At 44.5% G+C, this 17485-nt stretch overlaps 1 protein-coding gene across 1 annotated transcript in view; it reads right to left on the bottom strand.

Annotated features, from left to right (window-relative positions):
• The window catches only part of LOC147022300 (uncharacterized), a 115097-nt gene that overhangs the window by 32236 nt on the left and 65376 nt on the right, over window positions 1-17485 (bottom strand). The window contains exon 3 of the mRNA XM_085893032.1: window positions 14064-14291. Within this exon, the coding sequence (XP_085749158.1) occupies window positions 14064-14291 (228 nt within the window). The remainder of the gene's footprint in view (window positions 1-14063; window positions 14292-17485) is intronic.

The following is a 17485-nucleotide window of genomic DNA, read 5'->3' as shown; positions in this document are numbered from 1 at the left end:
TATATGTACTAGGATGCTGATATTTGGGATGGAGGTTCCTTATTGGTACTATTGGTGCAGTGAAGTTGAAATTAACAAATGATTTTAATTTTTTTTTAATTTCAACCTAAGATGGTGTCAAAGCCACCCAATGCACGCCTGGTTATACTAGACGCTTGCCATTCATTTAATATGTGTACAAGGGATGCAATGAAGTCCAAATGAAATAAATTTTGTTGGTGCACCTTTTTCAGAGAATCAATATTTGTGAAGTCAAAACACAACATATTACTTTTTCTTTTAGACGCATTTCTCATGGCAAGGCAAGTAGGTAATGTATTATTGCATAATGTTGATAAATGCCATTGCACATGCACTGTTATAATTGTGATGCCATCATAATTACAAATAACCAGAGAGTTGGTGTCAAAGCCACCCAATGCTCACCTGTTTATACATTTATCGTTTTTAGCTCGCCTGTTCGAAGAACAGAAAGCTATAGTGATACCCCCGGCGTCAGCGTCAGCGTGAATGTGAAAATGTTAAAGTTTTTGGTGCAACTCATTTCCTTTCTAATGTTTTTATCTACCACACTATTTTTTACTGATTACAAGATACAAATACATATATTGCTTTAAAATTATTTGGATCAGACTTCACTGCAATGCTTTATTAAAAATATTATTAGACTCGTCTTTTAAAAACGATAAATGTATAAACAGGCGATCATTGGGTGGCTTTGACACCAACTCTCTGGTTATAGCTTCTACTGAGCCACAGTGCCGAGAGCTGTACTGCTGTTTTCCGTTTATATGTGCTATATGCGCGCAATACTGATCTGTTTATATGTCTGCATACGTAAGTTCCATCGCAGCCGCTGCAGTAAAATTTCAGTGCATGCTTCCGATTAAATGATGCAAAATACGACTGGTTTTAAAACTAGAAAATTGCGTGAACGTGACGAATAATTTTCATAATTTAAGCTTCATATTTGAAGATGGTTTTCATCTGTTTGCAAATTCGGACATGAACAGTTCATGAAGAGCGACGCTCGCGATGTCATGCTTTCTCCGATTTCGTTAAGGGGTTGTTGGAACTTGGGAGCACTGGTGAGTCCACATCCCGCATATGTAAATCTGTGTATTTAATAAATGTTTACGATAGATCTATAAATAAACATGACAAAGCCAATCATTTTAAAATGTATGAAGTGTGTAGTTTTTTGTATTTTTCAAAACATTTATTCTATATTTGTTTATAACTGTGGATTGTATTTTTAATAGCCTTCGTGAAAGAATACATGACATGTCAGGTGTATGACACGTCATATTTGTTTGGGACCTGGCATGTCGGGTACATGATTTTTTGGGTACTAAAAGCTGTTGGGCATTTTGAAAAAAAATAAAATAAACCAATGTCACCCGCAGGGTGAACCGTATCTTGCCAAAAGGTGACCACGTGTGACTTCTTTAAAGGCCCGGTCACACCTTGACGTTTTAGCCAACGTATGCCGATTTTTGAATTTTTTTTCTAAAACGCTGGCACACGTTGAATACGTTATGGGTAAGTTTTGATAACATTGAGAGTACGCTGAAAAACACTGCCATACGTCGTTGTACGTTGGCTTTAAACGTTGTACTTTTTGGTTGTCCTCAAATTTTTTAGTGCTTGAAATTTCACGACGTATGCCGGCGTATGACTCACACGTTCCGCTACGCTGGCCACAAGTTGTATGCACGGTCTGCGATCGTTGACAGACGTCAACACATGCTACTTGTAAGTTAATCATAAGTTGAGACACGCCGAGGTAATGTTTAGCGTACCCGAAACTTATTTCTAACCTATGATTAACGTGTTGTTGGCACGTTACGCGATCGTTGCCACACATCGATAGACGTTACTTTTAAGTTACTCATAGGCTGAAAGACGTCGGTATAATGGATCGTCCTTGCGTCAGCGTCAGCGGCCACGGCCAGGACACTTATTTGCAGCATTCTTCAAACTTTTCTTCGGCATGACGAGGATGTTCACACTTCGATGTCTAGCTTGGCTATGATTCCAATTGTCCATCGGCAGCGTCTATTTAAAATAGTCGAGTTTGAGCGTTTTAACACGTTCAGAAGAAACGCTTCAAATTTCCAAACCCCAGTGTCAAAAAACAAAGGCGAGTGACAGCAATTTAAATCGTTCATTGTAAACAATGAAAATAGCTGAGTGGTACCGTTTAAAAGTCGTTGAGTGTAAAAAAAATCCAATTGTTGAGCGCAAGCGTCTACTTTCAATAGTGGAGATGCAGCCATTTAAATCGTTGAGTTTATCATTTAAATCGTTAAATCGTTAAACGCAAGGACGATCCATCATAACCCACACCCTCCCCCTCACACTCACCTACCACTGCCAACATGAACAAACTAATACTAATACTAATACTAATACTGATACTGATACTGCTGACATGGACATCGACTCAAAAAGGACTCGAAAACACTGTTAGGTTCCCCTTTTATGAGCAACATTTTTATATACCAATTCCCAAAACCGCTGGGAACACGTCTTTATATGGCAGTTGTAACCTAGAAACACGTTCATTTTTTTTTTTTTGTCGACCGGAAGATGTCATTGGAATACGTCTACATACGTCGATGTGTGTTGGGACTACGTAAAGAATTGGTTCAAAGCACGTCAAACATAAGTTAGAAATAAGTTTCGCGTAAAAAAGACATTACCGCGACGTGTTTCGACTTATGAGTAGCTTATAAGTAGCCTTTGTGGACGTGTATAAGCGTCCACATATCGTGTGTAAAACTTATCCCCATCGCATGCGGAACATGTGTCATACGCCGAGTACGTCGTAAAATTTTGAACATGTTTAAAATTTCTTGACGTACTCTACTTACTACGACGTATGATAGCGTACTTTAGCGTTGTACTCACGTATACCAAACTTACTCATACCGTATTTGACGTGCCCCAACGTTTTAGACACATTTTTCTTAGGTCGGCATACGCTGGCAAGATCGCCAAGGTGTGACCGCGATGTTGACACTTCCATTTCTACGGCAGTTATGATTCGAATCGTTGTGCGTCAGCCTTTTAATAGGCTACGTCACGACATCGTCGGCGATGCGTGCAACGCGCTATGCCTAAGTTAGACTATCGTTGGGCATCGGTTGTGTAGGCCGACAACAGGTTCAGCATTCGTTGGTATAAGTTATCTATAACACAACGAAACGTTCTGTGTCCGTTACCAATGCGTTATACATAAGACCAAGTCGCTATGAATACATCCGAATCTTTAAAAAAAAACATCAAAAGTTCAACGTAAGCCAGCGTTTTAGATACATTTTAATACGTTGCCATCGCTGGCTAAAACGTCAAGGTGTGACCGGGCCTTAAGGTCACACTGAGGTGAACAGAGCTGCTATCCACCAGGAGCGATTCCTTGAGGAATATCTGCCTACGAGAGATTCCGATGAAAATCGTTCTACAGAGTAACCATGAAAAATATGCGTTTGCCTCATAACGTCACCAAATGACGTCATAATGTCTCAAGCTTGACATATCTAGAAAGCACTTATTGAGGTGTTCAATTTGAGATACTACACGATATGGTTCCTAAAACTTGAAAATTTGACCTTGGGGTCAAATATGTTTGACCTTGGGCGCTAACCATGAAGGTCAAGGCCAATCGCCACCAAAAATTAATCAGCTGAGCGCCAGACCATGAACTATATTCCCATGAAGTTTGAAGACGATGTGATCAAAATTACTCAAAAAATAAGGGTTTCGTCGACTCCACTGATTTGCGACAAAGTGACCTTGACCTTTGACCTTGACCTTCAAAATTTTATGTGCTGAAAGGGACCTCTATAGGCCTCTGATATGCGAAGTTACAAAAATTTCCAATGATAACTGTGCTCTGCAGAATTTTTTATACGTGATTACAGACAAAAAAAAAAAAACATACAAGCTGACTAACATATCTTGCAAAAACTTTGTTTTGGCAAGATAAAAATAAATAACAATTAAAAAGGGCCTCCTCCTTCCTTTAAAAAAAAAAATTCTGGATGCTCAACTGGTGTTTCTTTTTTCTTTTTTTTTTGGTCTTTGGAATGTCAGCCAATACGATTTTTCAAACTGCTGTCTGATACAACTAGAGTTAGCTATAAATATTAACAACTCGCAAATACAACCCGTCGCTTCGCTGACAAGGATATTAAGGGGGCGGGGGGGGTAAGACAGAAGGAGAGAGAGGAGGGAGTGGAAGGAGCGAGAAGGGACGTGAGGAAGAGAGGAGGGAGGGGGAGAGGAGGGAGGTGGGAGAGAGAGAGGAGGGAGGTGGGAGAGAGAGAGGAGGGAGGTGGGAGAGAGAGAGGAGGGAGAGGGGAGAGAGATAGGAGGGAGTGAGGAGGAAGGGGAGGGAGAGAGGAGAGGTGGGGAAATGAGGAGGAGGGAGCGAGGAGAGGTGGGGGAGAAAGGAGTGAGGAATGTGGGAGCTAGGTAGGGGAAAGAGCAAGGAAGGAGGGAGTGGGTAGAGCGACACCTCACCAAACGTCGCTATACACTCCGGGAGGGGGGTGGAAGGGAGGAGGATGGGGGAGAGAGGAGGGTAGAGAGGGGGAAGTGGGGAGAGGGAGGGGGTTTGAGAGGAGGTAAGCATTATGGGAGGGTTGTGACTTGCGTTTGGTAGGGGGACTTGAGGGGAAAGGAGGAGGGGTTCTCCACTTGCGTTTGGCAGCGGGACTTGTGGAGAAGAGGGGGAGGGGGGGGTAGAACATGGTTGAATGAAATGTGGCACGTTAAAATGGCACATTAATACAGCATACGGAGACTGTCCAGAGGAGGAGGGGGTGGAGATGGGAAGGGGATTGGGAGGAGGGAAACCTGAGGAGGGGGGGGGAGTAAGGCAGCGTTAGGGGAAGGGAATGCTGTGTGAGTGGAAAGGAAAGGAATGTGGTGTGAGGGGAAGGGGAGGAAAGGCATTGTGAGGGGAAGGGAAGGCAGCATGAGGAGAAGGGAAAGGGTGATAAAACGCACCCAAACAGCAACATTTTCTTTTTAGCTGCCAGATTCCATATAAAACGGTGGAAGCATTTAAAACTCATGCGATCTCCCTGCAAAGGCCTGCGTGCATGTATGCATGTTTGCACATGCAGGAACCTTTACACCCCCCTGGCTGTCTCACTCCGAATTTGATTTGTATATGCTTCACGATGGGGAAGCCATTATAAATTCAAAACTAAACCATCACTCATTTTCAGTCTCCTTTACAGAGAGGGAGAGGTGGGGGGGGATGGGAAAGGGAGGGGTGGGAGGTTTGGGAGATGGGGAGATGGAGAGTGGTGGGAGACAAAGGGGAGAGGAAAGGGGGGAGAGAGAGAAGAGAAGAGAAGAGAAGAGAAGAGAAGAGAAGAGAAGAGAAGAGAAGAGATAGGGATAGGGGTGGGATTGACAGAGAGACAGAGGGATTGGTGTGGGGGAGACAGAGAGGGAAGGGGAAGGAGAGAGATGAAAAGTGGTGAAAGAGGGAGAGGGGTGAGAGGGGAGGGGAGAGTGAGGTGGGGAAGAGGGGAGGGGAAGGGGAGAATGGGAGATTCTGACAGATGTGGCGTCCAGTTTGACATCCATCCGAGAAACGGAACACACATTGATGAATCACCCCACCAGGATGACAGTTTACAGCTGGGTCGGGATTTGAACCCAGGCTCGACAGCATAGAGCGAGAGCGTGCGCACCTCGGGGCTATCCTGCCATGATGTGGCAATTCATCACTTTGTAACAAATGAAAACATTTTTTATTCATTGTAATCATCTGATGTCCTCATGGAGAGCTGTGCCACAGTATCACCATTGTAGTGTGGAGAACGCTTGCCAAGTGGCCAAAGTATTCAAGCATCAAGCAAGTTCTCCAAAGAAGCAGTTTAAGAAACTTTTAAAAACGAAACGTTAATTTTCCATATGTATCTATATTTGGATGATGCAATTTAGCCTGAGCAAGTGTAAGTTGTTGGGGATGGGTAAGAATATTGAAAATAGAGATTACAGGATGCAAGGGGTAACTTTGGAGTGTCACACAGGAGAAAGTGGTAATCGATATGGGAGGTAAGTAGGCAGCACAATGCCAGGCAGCTACAGGGATAGCAAATAGGGGTTTCGGTTGTATTCGGAGGGGATCATATATAAATCAAAAGAGGTGGCGTTAACATGATATAGGAATTTAGTGAGGGCCATATCTAGAATATTGTGTGCAGTTTTGGTCACCATAACTCAGGAAGGACATAGATGCCATTGAGATGGTTCAGCGCAGGGCTACGACATTGATTCCTGGACGAGCTAAACTCAGCTATGAGGAGTGGCTGAAGGAGACAGGGCTTTATGCACAAGAAAGGAGGCGGTTACGAGGGGATATGATAGAGGTGTTTAAGATAATGAAAGGTGTACATTTAATGTGCCTAGTGTTGGCTTAATGGTTCGAGTGGTGGGCTTGGGATCCTCAGATCCTGAGTTCAAATCCCCCACAGCTGCTGAATTAATACTAGGTGGGGTTCACTCTGCCTGTCATCCTTCCGAGGTCGGCAAAATGAGTGTCAGCTTGCTGGTATACTGTGTCGGAGTGGCGACCCGTCCAGGATTGTGCCCAATAGCCAAGGAGACTGCTTAGGCAGTACCAATGCTCTGCACAGAGTATGGTCCCAATCTCCACCTCCTCCTTTGCTGGTATCCTGTGTCGGAGTGGCGACCTGTCCAGGATTATGCCCAATAGCCAAGGAGACTGCTTAGGCAGCACCAACGTTCTGCACAGAGTATGGTCCCAATCGATGGATGGATACACTTAATAAGTACAGATCAATTATTCAGCAGAGTTGACAGTGATAGGACCAGGGGCCATAGCCTGAGAGTAAGGAAGATGAGAGTTAAGACAGTAGTAAGGCAGCGGTCTTTTAATTAGAGAGTAGTTAATGCATGGAATGGTCTCCCTGGAAAGGTCGTGGTAGCAGAAACAGCAGATAGGAATAAATTGTAATTTGATTGGTACCTGAAAGTTATGGAAATAGAGGGGTATCGGGATGTTGGCAGGACTTTTTGGCAGCTTGAGCATTGATGGGTGATTGTGTGCATGTGTATGGATAATGGGCTGAATAGCCCCCACCTGTGTAAAATTTCCTTGTGTACATCGAAGTGACGGGTCATATAATGAAAGAAGATCATACAAAAAGGGGAAACGGTGTAAAATTAAATTGCACATTTTCAGCGGGTGAGCCACAACTCATGACAACGCGGGGCCAAATGCAGGCGAATGGCCCTGAACTTTGTTCAAGTCGATTGATATTGTTACGGCTGTTGAAATTCGCAAACCACCATTCAGGGCCCGTAGGTGAGATATCTCTAAGTACATGGGCAGTTAGCCCAAACCCGTTGTATAGAGGGAATTTATGTGATTCATCCAGGCTGCGATGCTTTGAGTTAGCCATTTTTTTCTGTTGTATCTTTATTTTGAACCAACCACGTCTCAACCGCCATCACACAACAACCACGCGTCGGTCGGGTGAGGAGAGTGCGGAACTGAGAAGAGTTGTGGGAAGAGGCAAAGGAGCTCGGGTCCGAGGCGAGAAGGACAGCGGTCGGCGACGCGGTTACGGTGTGGGGAATCGCTCGTCCCGTCGTGGGACCCAAGCCAGCCAGCCATTCTCCCCCCCCAGAGCATCAACAATTCCCCTTTTCCCCCGCGCTGAGATAGTGCAAAAGGCAGCTCCGTTCCCACCCCACCCCAAACGTCGTGCCAACGAAACCCGCCAAGGAGCACGGAGTCGGGGCACAGCCGCGCGGCCACATTTGCGGCTCGCCCGCCAACGCGTCATGAGGACGCGGGTAGGACCCCCCCCCCAGTCTGGTGGACCTAGCCGCTCCTCCAGGTCACGCGCACATTTGGTCTACAGGCCTGTCTGCCCCCTTGTCTATGAGGGTGGCTTGTTTTCTTTGCTTTTGTGTAAATGTGTGTTGGCGCCATCTGTAAAGTAGAACTGCATAAGTGTTGCCGTGTGTGCGCGTAGTCGGTATTAACTCTGCGTCGTTGTCCCTTTTATTGTTGTGGTTGCGTTATGTGCATTTTGACTGTATGGCTGTATATAGGTGCTTTCCGTGTGCCAGGAAATAAATGTGCATTGTGTGAACTGTTTTCCCGTTTCGCTTCGTCTTTTCCTAATTGAATCTCCATCCTGCTTCACGTAAAGGGTTCGTAGTGGGTGCAAAACGCCCGGTAAATAATCTGAACCGTCGAGGTCGACGATAACACTGCTCGGTTATCCCGATAGTATGGAACGGGCCGCCCAAGCGGCTCGTGTCTGGAGTCGACCTGCGGCGAGGTACGATCGCCCGGTTTACCATCCGCGTGGGTACTTAGGTACGTCGAGTTTGGCGAACAACCCTATCCTACGCGGGTGGCCGATTGGCACGATCATGGTGAGGTCGAAAGGCCCACCCATGACTAGCTCCCGGTGTTGGTCCGAGAGGGTCACAACAGAATTGTCCGTCCGGTGGGCGACGTGCCGCGATTCGAATCACGTGGCCGTCAGCACGCCGGCGGGCGCGAATTCGCAACAATATATTCAGTGAGAGTGCGAATACTTTTTCCGTGTATGGCTGTAGCTTGGAAATGAACAACAAAGCAGCTTGTGGAGCACTCGCCAAGTGGCTTAAGCACTGAAGCAAGCATTCCAATGAAACGGTTGACAAGGAAAGGCTGGCTTGGCAAGCAATTATTGACTGCCAATTGGTCACAAACACCACACACCCAGAGACGCCCGGAATGTCGCCCATTGTCCGAATTGGACAAATGAACACTTTTTCAGCAGTCGGAACTGCTGCTGAAGTCAATGAAGAAGTTAAAACTTTGAAATTCTGCTCAGATTAAGATATTCTAGAGGTTATGGCATGTGCAGAAATATAAAAAAAGCCATGAACGCTGGTGTCTTCGGGTGTTTATAAGGATTGCAATGTATCCGGAGACTCATAGCTATGATGATGAGGCATTTGATGATACGAATGAGGAAAATGACGAAAAAAAACACTTTATCATTAAGAAACTGTTGGGGCCTGTTCCAAGTCAAGGCATTGCTAGGCAGGCCAAAAACAATGGCAAATTAACGCCCCAGCGAGGGATGGCGAGATGACCAAGGAGAATGCCGCTTTGCAAAAAGATAATTAAATAAGGCGGTTAATTATCTTCAAAAGGGGTGTTTAAATTAACCCAAACACCCAATTTTCATTTATGCACTTCCTTTGTGTTCCCTTAGTATGCCTGCAAAGTTTAGGCCTCTACGTTTCCTAGTTTTGGAGTTATGGAGGAGACGGACAGACAGACTGACACACACTGACATTGATTAGTATGGATGCAGTGTTATAATTTGAACAAGAATTATCCTTCAAATGAGTGCACTCGCCATGTGTCAGCTCCCAGCCTTCAAGGTTGTTTGTATTGATGGCGCAGGGACCGTCCAAGAGTCCATGTGCCACAGGAATCTCAGGGACAGAGAGAATGGTAATGTGGCTCACTTCAGGAGAGACTCTTCTACCTCTTCACGAAGCATGAGTAACCCCATCATCAAAATGTTCCTTGCTATTCTCACTTTTATGGGCAAGAATTGCATGAAAAAAAATAGAATGGTACTTGTTAGAACACGTCCCCACACCAGGCTGAACGGTTTACGTTTTGTATCACCACTGATGGGCCGGATCTGCATCCAGACCTGAACCAACATCTAATCGGCTTGTTCTTGTCACCTCCCCAACCCATCCACCAAGTTTTGTCATAATCTGTCCATAACCTTTTGAAATATCATGTTATATATCGTTTCTTTGCCCCATCTCTCAATGGTGAAGAATCAATTTTTAAAATTCGAGTGTCCGGATCCAGATCTTCACCAAAATTAAACAAATTAGTCCTTCTCACACATTCAACCTGTCCACAACTTTTTGATATATCCTGCTCACAGACAGACAGACAGAGAGAGAAATAGACAGACAGACAGGGCTGAAAACATAACATCTGCCCACCTTTGGTGGCGGGGGTACAAATCCTTCCTGTGTTTGATGGCCTCGGCATGATCACATTATCCGAAATCTCTCAAGCAAAGTAATTAAATATTTTTCTTTTATATCTCACCATCATTTCACTGTTCTGAAACCTGTTGATGGAAACCTGCTATCTTTACCCCGATAACAGTGAGCTGCCATTTTAGTGGAGGTAGGTAAAGCGATTTAAAGACACCATGCAGAGCTGAATGCTCCAGGGTTTTACAAATGTACCCAAAAGCAGCAGTTAAAGCACAATGGAAGCAAGGTAATCTCAGAGCAGGTAAATGGCTTTTTTTGTGTATACCTTGTCGAGGCTCGTGTGAGAGCTAACACACAACACACAGCAAGGGGGGCATGAGACAAGAGGGGTGGGAGTGGGAAGGATAAAACAGTGGGGAACAGAGACATTAGGAGATCTGTGGAAGGGATAGGGATGGGACGGGGAACAGAACATGGACATTACAGGGACTTTAAGGAAGGAAAGCAGGGAATTTGAAGGAGGTGGGCTTGGGTGGATTATCGGGGGTAGAAACGATCGATGAGTTGGATGGGGGATGACAAGAAGTGGTGGTGAACGGCTGTTTTGAAGGCCTGGAGGGAAGAGTGGGATTGAATAGAGTGAGGGAGTTTATTCCAAAGGTGGGGAAAAAGAGGAATGGAAGAGTGAAGGTGAGCAGTGATTCGTGATTTTGGTAGTTTTACCAGAACGGGGTTGTTGGCGGACCTTGAGCGCCCTGTGAAAATGTGGTGGGGAAAATCTCAGAGAGAGTAGGGGGGGCTGGACTGGAGAGGAGACGGTAGAAGACAGAAAGACCACCGACCAGCCTGCGGTGAGAGAGTGAGAGGCCCAAAGACTCAGCCTCATTGCGGGAGATGCCAATGATCCTAAATGCCTTGGTTTCCACATCTTGAAGCCGAGAAAGGTGGGAGGCAGGAGCACCAGCCCAGAGGCGAGAGCAGTACTCCATCAGGCTGCGGATGAAAGCTTTGTAAGTGGTCAGGAGCTCAGGTGGGCCAAGGAAGGACTTTGCACGACGGAGGATTCCCAGTCGGCGACTGGCTTTGGAGGCGAGGTTTAAAATGTGGCTTTCCCAGGAAAGGTCATGGCAGATAGTGAGACCCAGAAACTTGAAAGAAAGGACTTCTTCCAGTTGATTGTTGAGAAAGTGGATGGGAGGGGGGGGTTCTAAATGGTCTACACAAGCACAGCTTGCTGCCTGGGGAGCAATTCACAGAAGATCACAAAAGCAGACCGTTAAACCAATTGTTTTGGGGTTTTAATTGCAATTATAGCTCCCCAACTCCCATCACCAAAAAGATGTGGCTCAAAATAAAACACTAATGCTTGGTCTGCAGGATGTAAATATGTTGACATAGATCACGACTTAATACAATTCCTTCCAAGCTTCCCATTCAGTAACACAGCATGAGGGAGCACACAAACGTGCACAGTTGCTGATATAGCAGAGATCCCTCCATCGCATTTCCCATCACACCCTATGACCTTGTTCTCTCGACTGTAAGTTTGCAGTTCTCTGCTTTTGTTTAACTTTTGAATTCTGTTTGTAGAATAACCTTTTGTTTCTGCAAATAGAAAGACTAAGGTGGCTGGAACTTGTTGACACGAACCAAAGAAAGTAACAAACATCCAAAGTGATTAACTCAAAGAAAGAATGAATCCCTTGGCAAACGGTGAAGTCGATGAGTGACCTGATGCTTCACTCGACTGAATTCAAAATCAATAGATGTGCCGTCTCAACATTACTAGAAGCTCATCTGCACATTTTTTAATATTAAAGATCTTGCCATATCTCTTTTTTTTGTATACCTTGTTGGTGGGGGGGGGGCGGGGGGGGATGGGGGATTATTTTTCTTCGTTTAATGGTTATAATTATTCCCACACTCTTGTGGGGTGGCCAGGGGAAGGTTGGCTAAAGACTTTCACAAACTGGGTCTGATGTGCGACTAAAGTTATGGCAAGAATTTGGAATTTGGCCATGGTGCTGATAGCTTTCCGACTCTTCGTGAAGGACACCATCACGGGATCTTAAACAGCCACCAACTAATGCCAGCAGATGGTATGTCAAGTTTAACATCCACCCGTGGGACGGCACACTCAGTGATGAATAATGCTGCCTGTGAAACAGTGGGATGATAGTTTATAGCTGGGCTGAGATTCAAACCAAGGATAGACACCGAAGAGGAGAGGGTGTGTACCTCGAGGTCATCCTGCTAGTCTGGGGAGGTGGAAAGGTGGACACCTTAATAATTAAGTTATGTAAATTATTAAAAACTAGCAGGGTTACTCAGCGTTGCCTGGGTGGGGCAGGGAAGGGGGGGGAGTGGTACTGAGAAGAGGGAGAGTGGGAGAAGCAGGAGAGCGGAAGGGCTACGAATGGGGCAGGAGAACTGACGGGGTGGGGGAAAAACTGTGGAGGGGGCAGGAGAGCCAGAACACCAGTGGGTAAAGGGGTCTTCAATGGTCTTTGAGGTCTTTAGGGTCTTAAAGATCTTAAGGGTCTTCAATGTCTTCTGGCTCAAAGGAGTCTTAAGGGTCTTCAAAAGACTTAGGGGGCTTAAAGGGTTTTCAAGAGTCTTAGGGATCTTAACCGTCTTTGGGTTCCAAAGTGTCTTTGGGGTATTTCGGGGTTTTAAAGTGTCTTGATTGTGTTCGGGGAATTAAATGGTTTTACGGGTCTTAAGGGGTCTCATCTCCAAAGCATGTAGAAAGTCTTCTCTCAAGCATATAAAGAATAGGTCTTATGGTTCTTCGGGGTCTTTAAAGGCTGAGGTTGTGGATGAAAATACACCAAGGACAACCGGTTCAGACTTGGTCTGTGTGACAACTTTGGTGTTTGTTGGCCCAGCGGTCTTTGCAAGAAACGCGAACAAATAGACACAGGCAGACAGACAGACATCCGATTATTGTTTCTTATTAGATATTATATTTGAAGACCATGCCGTGTAAGAAGGATGTATTATGCTGCTTCATGTACCTTAACATGGCATGCATTTAAAACATGGAAATTCAAACGGATTTCTTTGTTGTATCGTCGAGACTTAAAGGGTCTACAGGATCTACAAAGTCTTTGGGGGTCTTTGGGTCTTTTTGGTCCACGGGGACCTTTGGGTCCTCGGTCTTTTGGAACCTTGGGAACCTTTGGGTGCTCGGGAACTTTTGGGAATTTTTGGTCCTTGAGGACTTTTTGGGTTCTCAGCAACTTTTGGGTCTTCAGGGGTCTTAAAGGTCTTGGGGGGTCTTAAAGGGTCTTCAAAGTTCGAAGGGGTCTCAGCAATCTAAAGGGTCAAAAGGTAAATTCCAATAGTGTGTAATTAATTGACAAAAAGTGTCAGTGTCAGTCAGTCTCTGTGTCTCTCACACTCACACTCACACTCACACGCACATTCACACACACACTCACACACACACCTCATCCATTTATAGTAGATACATCTTCAAGGGAGGCGCATGGCGATTGCGAACAGGAACATACTGTACACCATTTACCGCAGCGGGAAAACGGTGAGCGTATTATTCATTTCGTTCGGTTCCATTGTGCGTGGAGTCAGGCCAGCTGTGCAGTGAGCCAATGGGTGGAAGATACAGCTCGACTAATTTGGTGTGCTGGCCTTTGGCCGTGTTACATGTCACGTGATATCTGTTAACCAATGAGATTGCATATAAATGAAAAAGCTGGAAAAGTAATCTTTAAAGGCTCAGGCGGTGGATGAAAATACTCTGAGGACAATCCCCGGATCGGGCTTGTCAAATTTGGTGGTTGTTGGCCCAGCGGTCCTTGCGAAAAACCCCAACAGACAGACAGATATCCAGTGTTCATTGTCCCCGTTCAACACTTGTTCCACACTACAATTATCTTCTCCCCTCACCCCCTCCCTCCCACACCCCTTTGAGACTGTCACATGATATGAAATTCCAGCTTATTTATGTACCTATGATTATCACAGCATGAAAATAAAGAAAAATATTTTGTCTTTTTACATATTAGTACCTGAGGTTTCCTCATCTCAGGTGCCATTTTCGGGGGGTAGTTCCACGGCTCTTCACTGAGGCTCCAGACAGATGAGGGTGCAATATGCTCCAGAGACTGGGTACGCACTGCCCGACGTGCAGGTGAAGTGAAAGAAGTTTGCCGATGTGATGGGCACAGGCGGTCGATAGCAGTCAGGCTCTGCACGGTACCACTTCGGGAAAGCAATGGCGTGTATAGACTGCCCTTCTGATGTCACGGGGATGAGTGATGATACATACACGGGGAAGGTGGAATAGCAAAAGAAGAGAACAGCGTTTTGATTTAGTGGAGAAGGGTTCAAGAGGAAGAAATAAAAGTTGTTCACAGACATAAAATCTCATTTCTTGTATATATATGTATATATATATATATATATATATATATATATATATATATATATATATATATATATATATATATATATATATATATATATCAATGCATTTAAATTACATGTTCTGCGTAATGAACTTGATAACCCAGCGATTTGTCAATTGCCACAACAAATTATGTTCGTAATAAGTTTTAAGCATCATCTGGCTCTACAAAATTAAACTTTCCACTGAATCAAATCATATAAATACTTCAGAGCTAATTATTTTCTTCCATTAGTGAATTCGGGACATTTGTCAAGTTTTTCCATCTGTTGAAAAATTATATAAACGCAGCAACAAAGGACAAACAAAATCACTGAAGGATATTCAACTTCTAAACAGCATAGAGTTTTCATTTTGTACTCCCATTCAGCCTCATGGATTTGTTCTGCACACACGTAGATAGCCCATTCATCATGGAGGAGTCATCCAAACCTGCGTTGGCCGGGATTATATTTCTGAACGAAAAGTAGCTCAGCACATACACAAACCAAATTTCTAATGGCACAAAATGGGGAATACATTTACAAGAGCAATGGAGATGAAACCAGTGAGTCTTTGATTTTGCACTGGCACAAAAGCCATTCACTCGAACCTCCGTGCTCCTTAACCATGCGGAGAATGGTCGAACAGGCTTGTTTTGTTGCATTTTACCATTTCGGTTGCATAAAACAGTTGAACAATGAATAAAACCCCATATGCACCCACAAATCAAATGAACGACTAAAGATACTTAATTAACAAAGTCCTTAAGATCTTCACTCGTCCGACAGCAGACAGATTGGGGGAATTCACAAGGCAATAAAATAGTTGATTGTAAACCAACAAAGTTATTTTCAGGTCACCCTGCTTGTCTGTGGAAATCGTCCTGGAAGTGGGGCGAAAAGAGGGAGGGACAACTCAATGTGGAATGGTAGCGGCATCGGTGGGACAGGACGTGGTGTGGTGTTGGCTGGATGGGCGTAGCTTACACTTTGCAAGCTCGATCGCGGCAGCCCCCCCACCCCTCCTCCCTCCCCCAGCATCACGTCTGATGAGTTCTCCTCCCCAAATTTGGTTGTGCTACCTCCTCTACCCTCGCTCACCGATGTCACTGGTGTTGACTTGCACCCCTACTCTGCCCCACCTTCCAGCCAGGATACGGGCCCATGGTGAGTGGCAAACACCTTTCCCCCTAAAATCAATGTTTTGTTTCCAAAACTTGGCACCTCACAGTCTTGTGAGCACTTTAAAAGACAAATTTAAGACAGATTCCAAAGGTTTACACATTGAATAAAGGTCAGAACGAAAGGCGATTTCTAGACACAGACACCAACGGTGGGTTTGACCTTTCTCTCGATACAGATTCGCAACACATATCTGAAATCACATTTAATTACTTTACACTTATTCTAAAACACTCATTAAGGATATAACTGCTCTATATTAAGTGTTCATTAACCCATAAGAGCCATTCCCACAACAATATACAATGCATTGCACTAATCTATAACTGCTTTTACGATGGGATAACGACAAACATCTTTATCGTCAGGAATATGACAAGAACAGAAGAGCCATAAATCAACCATGTGTTGCCAAGATAATAAAGTTTATTGTAATCCTCATTCGACATAAATTCTCAGTATACGTATCAGACTGGGTGAGGCTGTAAGACCCACATTCTGGTGATGATATATCCTTGTCCTGCAGCGATTATATGTACAAACTCATGAGCCTTAGAGGATTGTATTTAAAGCAAATAAATAAATGAATGAATGAATACACTTGTTATAAAATGCATCTGAACAATAGCGGTTTGTAAAATAACCACGATTCTCATCAAAATGTCATCATAATGAGTTTGTCTTAAATACCATTTTTGATTATAACTGAAGACTATTTCCAGGAACCTGAAATAATATGTCTATTAAAATGATGGTTCAAAGGATCCAAATACAGGACATTAATTGAAGTATGCCAACCACCATGAGGAGTAAGGATAAGCTGCGTTTTTGGCGTTATCCATTCGTCTGACCAAAGGAGAGAGTGATGGGATGGGGGCGAGGGTTAATTCTTAAACCGCTGGACAGAATCAGTTTAAAATTGGTGGTTGTACTGGGGGAGTTCCTGAAGAAGCTCATTAGATTTTGGTTCAGGCCAGGATCCAGATCTGCCCTATCAGTGGGATACAAAACGTAAACTGTTCAGCCTGACAGATGTATGCGCTCTATCAAGTGCCGTTCTTGTATTTAAATATAATTATATACTTGAACACTACAGAACACATATCACCTTCTTACCGCTTCCACAAACCTCCAGTTTTGCAATACTTGGACATGTTAAATAAGATGGTGTTTAATTAGGCCTAAGTCACATTTGCCATGGCGGCCATGGGGTCTCCAAAATCTACGGCCACTAGCAATTATACGGCGGCCACAGTATTTCCACGGTCACACAATGTAGCAGTCACATATGTCTTTATTTTTCGGGTATTTATAAATTGTGGAGACCGAAAATGTGGGGATGCCGTACGGTTTTTGATTTGATGTCGCACGGTGACCTTTGGGCGTTCCTGCGGTGGCCATAGAATTTTCAAGGCAGACGCAAGGTGCCCGCAAGGCGACCGCAGGGGGGCCCTAAGGCGAACGTGCGGCCGGACGGACGGTAACGAGTGGATTTTTTTTGGGGTGTTTTTTTTTACCAGTTCTTTTGTTTCGGCTTGTCGAATTGCTACGGCGAACGTAGAAATGAAAAAAGTTATAACTCCACGTTATAATTCCACGGCGACCTTACGGCCTGTAAAATACAGCCATACGGTGTAGGGCCACTTTGAGACCACCTCAGAAACTCTGCGGCCGCCGCACATTTCTGTCAATTCAGAGGCCGTACGGCCGCTGTAGAGCAAATGTGACTTAGGCCTTAGACACTGCATAACAGCAGTAAACTTCTGGAATTTTTTTATACGACCGTTAAAATCATTATTTTCTTTCACTTGAAATATATTCTTCGACACTGCGCATGGTAAGATGTTCTATGGACTCTTTT

Source organism: Eptatretus burgeri, chromosome 8 (assembly GCF_056783735.1).
Source record: "Eptatretus burgeri isolate ZD-2024b chromosome 8, Ebu_testis_v1, whole genome shotgun sequence".
Classification (NCBI taxonomy): domain Eukaryota; kingdom Metazoa; phylum Chordata; class Myxini; order Myxiniformes; family Myxinidae; genus Eptatretus; species Eptatretus burgeri.
Note: the sequence above shows the minus strand (reverse complement) of the source record. Positions and strands in the feature narration are given on the sequence as shown.